The sequence below is a fragment of the Vicia villosa genome, linkage group LG7 (genome assembly GCF_029867415.1).
Source record: "Vicia villosa cultivar HV-30 ecotype Madison, WI linkage group LG7, Vvil1.0, whole genome shotgun sequence".
Lineage (NCBI taxonomy): Eukaryota > Viridiplantae > Streptophyta > Magnoliopsida > Fabales > Fabaceae > Vicia > Vicia villosa.
The window spans coordinates 74,544,981-74,554,589 of NC_081186.1; the positions used below are offsets into that span (position 1 = coordinate 74,544,981).

The 9,609-nt window shown below is 34.8% G+C and overlaps 1 protein-coding gene across 2 annotated transcripts; it reads right to left on the reverse strand.

Annotated features, from left to right (window-relative positions):
• Positions 1–5,014, reverse strand: LOC131620842 (putative B3 domain-containing protein At5g58280). 2 transcript variants are annotated; one of them, XM_058892021.1, is made up of 8 exons: positions 4,909–5,014; positions 4,590–4,667; positions 2,844–2,909; positions 2,664–2,759; positions 2,410–2,477; positions 2,174–2,333; positions 1,848–2,054; positions 1–785 (listed from the first exon to the last, which is right to left on the reverse strand). In XM_058892021.1, exons 2-8 carry the CDS (start codon positions 4,665–4,667, stop codon positions 228–230), a joined length of 1,233 nt encoding a protein of 410 aa, XP_058748004.1. In that variant the 5' UTR covers positions 4,909–5,014; the 3' UTR covers positions 1–227. The 2 variants fall into 2 exon arrangements, with proteins under 2 accessions (XP_058748004.1, XP_058748005.1); XM_058892022.1 differs by having other exon boundaries at positions 4,590–4,670; positions 4,909–5,010.
• Positions 5,015–9,609: the final 4,595 nt, after the last annotated feature.

Genomic DNA, 9,609 nt, shown 5'->3' on the forward strand with positions numbered 1-9,609 from the left:
TTGAATAAAAGTTCCTTGTTCTTAAATTATCTCTAAAGCTAACAATCGGACACTTGCTGATAAATATCAAAGAGCAGCATTCTCCTTAATAAGGTAACAAGAGGTGCTTGCACATCTAACATGTCTAAAAGTGCAACACTGTTGTCTTCATAAAACATTTAATACAATTTAAAGTCTATATCTGCATTTCATAACAACCTTTTAACCAGTAACTTAGAGACTGGGTTTTAAGGAGCTGGGTTTTTTCGAGGTCTTCCAACTTTCTTTAACTTAATATCATCATGCTGAACAAGTTCTTTCTTCGTAGCTTCAACTTGTGCTTCCTCTTTCGGTTCAAGAGTAGTAGATGCTTCAGATATCTTTTGCATTATTCTCTGAGAAGATCTAGTGTTCCTTATAGAAGTTGCCTTTGGTTTCGGTGTTTCAATTTTTGCTTCAGAATCAGGAGTGATAGGTAGTTCAGACTTCTTTGGCATTTTTTTCTGAGATGATTTAGTTTTTCTACTCGTATTTGCCCTCTGTGGTTTAACATCTTTCTCAATGCTACTTTCAAACAGACTTTCTTCAGAACTCTTTGATTCCTTAGTTTCACGTACAATGGCAAGTTTTTGCTTTTTAGTCTTTGGTTCTGATTCGCGATTATTGGCAGCCTTAGATGATTCTTTTGTTGCTTTGAGTGTATGCATATCTTCTTCTTCCACCAAAGTGTTGTTTTCTTCTTCTTTCTCTTCTTTCTCTTCTTCCTCTTCTTCATATACATCTGGAAATGCTCTAACAATATAAATCTGCAGTAATATTATTGTCAGTTTGTTATAATCATTATTTATTGTTATATGAAGCCTGAAACATGCTTTTTGAAATACAATAAAGCTCCAACAAATTTGCTTTGAAAATTGGTAAAGTCATTGTATTCTCAAATCAGAAAGCAATAATTTTGCTTAAATATCTTTTTTTGTGATTTTTTATTTTGCTTTTAGTCCCTGCAAAATAAAAATTATTTATTCGTTGTTTTGTTTTAATCCTTGAATTGTTTTTCACAGTCGAATTAGTCCTTAAATAGTTCACATATTACAGGAACTAAAACTAACTTGAACAAGTACAATAGAGGGAGAAATAGAACGGAGAAAAATTATAGGCCAAAGCTAAATCTATATATGAATATGATATAGATTTGTTGAGATATTCCTTTAGATTGTAATTTGATTTGATAAGATCACAGTTCTATTTAGATTATTCTTGTCATGTATATAAAGAATATGTATCATTTCATTATAGTGAACATTACATTGCAGATTGCACACAAAAGAAGAAGGTGGAGCTGCAGTTTTTAAAGCCTCAAAATTTAACTCAACCCTAAAATTAATTCCAAAAGCTATCTATTCAAAGAGAATTGATCTCACTTATAACACAGCTAATTTGGCCGTATCACAAGTCCTTGACGAATTTGCAACACAAGCCTTTTGATATCAGGACTAGGCATCGGGAGTATTCGACTATGTAAATATAGAAAGAAATCTTATTTAGATTATGTAAATACTTCGGGAGCATGAAGGTCGCAAGTTTATCGTATTCCATCTTAGAATTAGGGTAGGGTCTAACTTAGTCCCAAAAGCTATCGCCATAACTTAAATTGTTGGTAAGAGGGTTTCCCCTCAACAATAACCATTATTATGGCTTCTCATTATTAGCCTGTCATTGTGAGATCTATAATAGGCTCTGATATTATATTAAAACTTTAAAAAGGGCCTAACTCAACCAAAAAAGCAAGCTCAAGAGGTAAGGAATACTTAATCCTTCGAAGTTAAAAGTTAAAAGAGAGTTGGATGAGAACTGTTAACATAACTTACCTTAAATCTTGCAGGTTCAACCAATTCAAAAACAAGTGCATCGCCATCATCCAACTTATGTTCCAATGCAAATGCTCTCCAGCCACCACTAAGCCCAGCTCTTTTGCCAATGTAAACAGCCTCATATTCTGATCCTTCTTCATTCTCTAAAACCATGTTATACACTGTTTTCGGAAGATGTTCTTCACAAAATCTACTAGGAAGACCCTGACATAGTAAAGATAATACATTGGGAGACGTACGTCATATGTTAATTTTATTTACAAATTATCTAAACATTAAAGAATGTGCAAACCATATAAAAAATATTCTGAACGGAAACATACCAACCAAAAACAGCTATAAACATGAGACCGGACCATAGACTTGACAAAAGATGGTTTCGAAGAGTTCAAATTGATTTGGAGTGCCTCTGCAGCCTCCAAAGCATGATTTCTTTCTTGACTTGTAGCTACTTTGATTTCGTCTAGTGGCCTTGCAATGTAACTGAGAGTCCCATAGCCTTGTTATTAATATTTAAATTAGCAATATAAGGAAAGTCATTGAGTAATAAATTAACCACCTTTCCCATGATGATGGAAATGACCTCGACCCCGACCTCTTCCGGAGATTCGGAAGGTCTGTGCCAAACTGTAATAAAATGAAATATACACTGTCAAATAGATATTTGTGCTAGACTATCATGAAACATGAAAGCTAAATTATCATACTTTTTTGTCTAAGCGTACAGAAAAACTCCACAACAGTAAAAAAATTTCTAGTACATCCATTCATATCATTATGTTAATTTGAACTTTGAAAGACAACATAGCTTACCTCTTCACGATACGAAGGAACTGGGTTTCTTGCACGAGAAGAACGCCTAGGTTCCGCTACAACAATGGTCTTTGATTTCGGTCTGTAAATATGATTCTGCGGAAGAACAGGATGAAACAAAAGTCAAAATTGAACGCTGGTTCCTTATTGATTAAAACCAAATCAAAATTGAAAGTTTACCGCGGACTTCTTTGCTGGACTTGCGATTTCAGTCAACTTTTTCGATATTGTCAAAATTCCTAAATCCTTGAGAACAAAAAGGGAAGTCATGTAAAGTAAGAAATCACCAAATTAAAACAAAATCTAAGCATCTGAGACTCTGTTAGTAGCGGTGATGCACACAAGTAGTTTGCATAAATTCATAGGTTCAAACCTAACTGTCACAACTATTATTAACATTTATAAGAGGATCTCCTTGATAACATAAAGGAAATTATGTAAAGTAAGAAATCACCAAACTAGAACAAAATCTAAGCCACTGAGACTCTGTTAGAAGCAGTGAGTGACACAAAGTGAGTGACACAAGTAGTTTGCATAAATCTATAAGTTCAAACTCACTGTCACCACTATTATTGACATATATAAGAGGATCAAACCAAGAATTGTGACTGCCACATCAAGGTTTTTGATGTTTTTGTGACACAATTGAGGATGCATGTATCAGCCGCATTTGATAATAACTTTGGGCTCATGTGACTCGGGTATGCAACAACAGCTTCTTGAACAATTTAGGCTGTTTGGCATGATATTTTTTGAGCTTATAGCTTATAACTTATAAGCTCATATGACAATAAAAAACTTGTTTGGTAACGGTTTTTCATCACAAGCTTATAACTTATTTTACATACTAGCTTATGGTTTATTTTCCGGACGCTATTTCAAATAGTGTTTTATCTTGTATTTTTTCTTCAATTTTTACCTTTATTATTTTAACTAAAATCCATTTTTACCATTTATAATTTGTTTGAACTTACAATAATTTAATTATATATTAAAAAACTTTTATGTCATTTTATATTTATAAATCAGTTGAATCGCTAATTTTATCAAATACTTCAATTAACTTATCAGTTATAAGTCACCAGTCATCAGCTAAAGGATTTGATATAACTGATAAGCTAATTGAAGTATTTGGTAAAAGTAGCGGTTTAACTAATTTATAAATGTAAAATGACATAAAAGATATTTAATATACAATTAAATTATTTTAAATTAAAATAAATTATAGAGGATGAAAGTGAATTTTTGTTAAAATAATAAGGATAAAAAAGGAAGAAAAAATAATAAGCTATAAGCTAAAACACTATTTGAAATAGCGTCTAGAAAATAAGTTATAAGGTAAAACGCTAATTGAAATAGCGTCTGGAAAATAAGTTATAAGGTAAAACACTATTTGAAATAGCGTCTGGAAAATAAGTTATAAGGTAAAACGCTAATTGAAATAGCGTCTGAAAAACAAGCTATAAGTTATCAAAATAAGCTATAATATCGTGATGAAAAGACCGATGTGTCTTACCAAACAGATCCATAAGCTATTTGTCATCGGTCATCAATCATCACTCATAAACTATCTATCAACAAGCTTATTAGTAAACTGCTGTTTTTTTACCAAACAAAAACATGATCTAAACGAGCATTAAAGCCTTGGATAATTCACACACAAGCAAATATACTACTCACAAAGATAATAATGGTTTATGATACATTACTCAATCCAACCACAATCTTAAACCTAAATTTCAAACTTTAGGCCACATAAAATTTCCGATGATTCTACTACTGTTGTTGAGGCTGCATAAGCCAAATTAGACAACAATTTCTGCAATAAAATATCACAACCCAACCACAATCTTAAACCTAGATTTCAAACAAGATGAAATGAAAGTCCTAAAAGTGAAACAATGGGTGATCTGTGATTAAGATTACCTGAAACCTCTTCTTGTTCTCTTCAAGTCTTAGTTTTCTAGCTTCTTCATAGTTGTTACTAGCGGAACCCTTTGCCATCTGCTAAAAGAAACACACAATGGTTCAAAACACAGGCCAAAAAAAAAAAAAAACTATTATGAAACTTTTGATAGAAAATGACAAAACCCTAGCAACAAAAATTGATTACAACAGTGAGTAAGAGAATGGGAATTTAATACAGTAAATGGAAGAGAAAGAATTAAAAAAAGTTAAAATGAATGATGAAATGATGATAGTGGAAGAGATGTAGGTGAAGATACTTTGCAAAAACAATGAGTACCTGTGAGAAAGGAAGAGGTGAAATAGCGATGGTGATGCTACTAGAGTGGAGTGAGTCGGAGAAGAATGTAGTATCTGTGTGGAAGAAAATTTGAAAGAGGGAAAAGACTCAAATTGGTTTTCAAATCTCTCTCTTACAACTATTATATATATTCCATTCAAATCCTAGAAAACTAAAATCATAAATAAAAAAACATTTTTTTTACTGTCACTACTATAGAATTTTTTCTAGAATTTTATTACAATAATTTCTCTTCCTAATATAAAAAAAGAAAAAGTTTATTTTTATATACATTAAAGATTAAAATACAATGTATCTTATCAGATAAAATGGTTTTTGAATAAATGTTAAAAATATTTTCTTTTTATAAATAGAATTAGAGAGAATGTATTTTAAAAGGTGATTTGAATCCTAAAAACATATTAAGAAACTCACTAATAAAAAATTTATATTGAAAAATAGAAAAAAAAATAGGTAAAATTTTAATAAAATTAATGTACAATTTTAAAGAAAAATCTTTCATGGTTAACTCTTAAAAAAAATGACATATATTAAATTATCCTATTTTAAATTTCAAACTTCTACATATTTCAATCTATAATATTATTTCAAATCTTTCATGTTACACGCCAAATGAAATGGCGCAAACCCTTAAAATTTAGGGCAAAATTCCATTAGCCAAACCAAATGGCGCATTAGGCCATGTCCTAACACATAGGCGCCATTTCATCTGGCTCCTATGTGTTGGGTTTTTTTAAAAAAAAAACACCATTTGTGTATTTTCGCGCACCGTTTTTGATTCCAGTCTATTTTGAAAAAATGTCTGATAAATCGATTTTAGAAAATGCGTAGTAATCCTGATTATTGTTTGCGTCGTCGATTTCGACTTTTCACTAAAGCACACTTTATTGATGAAGGAGTAAGAAAAGGTTACAAGAGGTGGTAAGCGAAATTGATGCATTGTCGTAAATAAAAATATAGAGTAGATTAAACTTGCGACGAGGTCGAGCCACGATTAGGGCGTCTTTTTCTATTGTGCCCCACCTGACGACAAATGCTGCATTTTCTTTCCATTTTGTCGTGGACGTCCATTTCGGTTCTAATCCGCGTACTATTGGGACGACCCTTTTTCTTTCGCCGCATTGCGTCGTTATGCCAAACTACCTCCCCATCATACTCAGGTCAGTAATCCTCCTTGGCTACCACTGGAAACGCAGCACTGTAAACTCGGAGCAATGTCTGAGTCTTGTAAATTGGAGACAATAGTGATTTTGCATCGCGGTGCGCGAACTCACATGCAACTATGACATGTGAGCAAGGCATACGAAAAGCTTGAAACCTTCCGCAGTCGCACCAATCTTCGTCTAGCAAAACCTTATATTGTTGTCTTGGCAAACCCTCATTGTGGTCAATTGTTTCGCGCACACTGAACGTGCGGTTGAATCGGTCGAAAGAAGTTACTTGATGAGTGTTTGCTTTTGCCGATTGATGTTGCATAAATTTCATGCAACTATCACTTAACAGTTGACCTGATTGTCTAACATCACCCCATTTCCTGCCTCTCGTTGAGAATAGCGAAGCCATCCTAAAGTAGGTTGCCTCCACTAGTGCTGTGATAGGAAGGTTACGAATGCCTTTGAAAACTCCATTCATTGATTCCACCAGATTTGTCGTCATATGGCCCCATCGCATGCCTTTGTCATAAGCCCTAGTCCATTTCTCCCTAGAAAGGTTATCTATCCAACTTCCTGCATCTGGATTTGTCAGTATAATCTCACTCCGATAATGCTGGAATGTGGGTTGGGTTAATGCATAACCAGCATTGACCAGGGCCTTCCTGAGATGTCTGTCCTTGATCTCCCGCATGAAGTTCTGGGCGATGTGGCGAATACAATAGACGTGTTTTGATGGCGGGTCATGCCATCCGTTTGCTGGATTATTATAAGCACTCTCAATGGAAGCGTGCCTATCAGAGATTAAACAGATGTTCGGCTGAGGAGCAACATGTTCACGGAGGTTCCTTAGAAAGAAACTCCAAGCCGCGGCAGTTTCACCTTTAACAATTGCGAACGCCACTAGAAAAATGTTGTTGTTCCCGTCCTGTGCAACCGCCATAAGCATGGTTCCTTTGTATTTGTCGTATAACCATGTTCCATCAATTTGAAGTATGGGTCTACAATGTGCAAACCCTCGTACGCAAGGTTTGAACGCCCAAAAAAGCCGATGGAGTATTCCGTTTCCTTGGACAGGGTTTCCATCCAAGGCATGCGCGGGCAGTGTCTCTAGAATAGTAACAGTGCCAGGTGCATAACTTTGTAGCGCAGTAAGGTAGCAGGGAAGAATTTTGTATGACTCCTCCCAGTTATCGTAGACTATCTTAATTGCCTTTGTGTTTGCAACCCACGCCTTTCTGTAAGATGGAGTGTAATTGAAGGTTGTAACGATATGCGAGATAATATTTTTGACCTTCAATGACGGATCAGAGCTTATGAGAGGCAAGATCTCCTGACAGATGAGATCGCCACTGAGTTTCGTATGATCCTGGGAAGTGTTAGGGTTGACACATGTGTGTTGTTGCGTAATCGACCCTATTTTCCATGCATTACTTCTCTTCCTATAAGAAGCCAACAGTCTGAAGCCACACTCTGGATTTTTACAAGTGATTACATACCGTTCCAGGTTTGAACGATCTACTTCAAAATCAACGTTGTGTGCCATGTGCCATTTTTTTATTGTTCTAAGACATGCCTCCTTAGAAGGAAACTTGTCTCCTTCCTTTAACTCATCGTCATTTTGGATGTACGGTGTGAAGAAGATGTCGGATGATGGTTCGTCACCTTGCAGGTTCAAGTTACTCATATGTGCTGGAGGTGCGTACACATGGGCTGGAGGCACCGGCATGTGTTGCTCGTCGTCAGATTCCTCGTTGACCATGTCGTTAAAATCAGTTTCCAGATCTTCTTCTTCCTTGTCTATGACATCAACCTCTTCTTGCTCGTTGACTGGTGGGTCTATAACTTGCGACTGGACAACATGAGTTTCTTGTGTCTCGACCTGTATAGTAACGTACAACTCGATGGAATCCAAGCCAGAGTATTCATAGGTAGCAAACATATCTTGGAGGTCTTCGTCATTTGCAATCTCCATCTCATAAAACTTGACGGTGTTGTTGTCATTGAAAGAGGGACATTGGTAAAAAAATGTTTGCAATAGGACCCATTGCAATCTTAGCGTGTAGTCGCTGAATGAAGGATGTAAAGGTGGCTCTTTTGCTTAACAAAAATGGCACAACTTGAGTGTTTCTCATCACAAAACCGGCTATTTTATGTGAGCAAGTCTCACCGTTTAGATGGGCATGTACAAGGTATTGGGGAGATGAAGCCATTTTTTCGGGTTAGTGTTTGGGTGTTGTAATATCAGGTCAGAGTAGGCAATATTGTTTGTGTATGTTGTAATGTTTATAAAATATTGGTTGTCTTATATAGGGTAATACTTACAGCTTTGCATTGACTCTAGACAGACGCACGCTGATCTAGGTCTGCCCCAAGATTCCAACATGACGCGACTAGACAGACGCACGTTGATCTAGGTCTGTCCCAAGATTCCAACACGACGCGACTAGACAGACGCACGCTGATCTAGGTCTGTCCCAAGATTCCAACATGACGCGACTAGACAGACGCACGCTGATCTAGGTCTGTCACAGGATTCCAAATTGACGCGACATGATCACAGGATTCAAACATGATTTGGGGAAAAAATTATAAAGAATAAATTATAAAAAAATTGAAATGTGTATTTTAGAAGAGTTTCATGAATTATACAGGTTCTCTCTTTCTTCTCATTCCTTCACTCGACAGTTTCAACCTTCATAAATGATTTTCCTATCAACGATGTTCTGTTTTTTTTCTCTTTCTTTCTAAGTGAGAAAATTATATATTTTTATATATATATATATATATATATATATATATATATATATATATATATATATATATATATAATTTTATATATACATATAATCTTATATGTTAAAATAATTATATATATATATATATATATATATATAATCTTATATATATATAATTTTATATATATATATATATATATATAATCTTATATGTTAAAATTATGTTCAGACAACCACAACTAACACAACAACGACATTAATTTTTATTAAATGATCCGGCGTTTGCAACATAAAACAATTGGTAGAACACGATATTACATTGCAAAAAAGAAAATAACACAAAACAACTGGTAGTACACGAAATTACATTGCAACAAATAAAATAACACTTAATCTAAACTACTCAAGTATCACTGCAAGAACAAGTGGATTTTCAACGCCTCGGTTAACTTCTCCACTGTGTGTCCAAAACATTAGATCCACGTCCACACCGTCTTTCACACGATTCCAATAATACATGTACGTGCCTTCTGGGTTATTATCCGTCAACGTAATGTATGGACAACGATAATCTATCTGTTTAACTTTCCTGGTTGGACCATCCAGTTGACGAAACCCGGTGTTGATGGCTCTAACAATTCTCTTGAAATCCCAATGCGGGTTCAGGCAAACCCGCATGTGACTACCTTCCTCAAAAAAGACTATAACCCAAACTGAATTCATTTTTAAGTGTTTGCAGTAAGAAGAAAAAAAGAGTTAATACTTCAACTCCACACGCACACACCTCTATT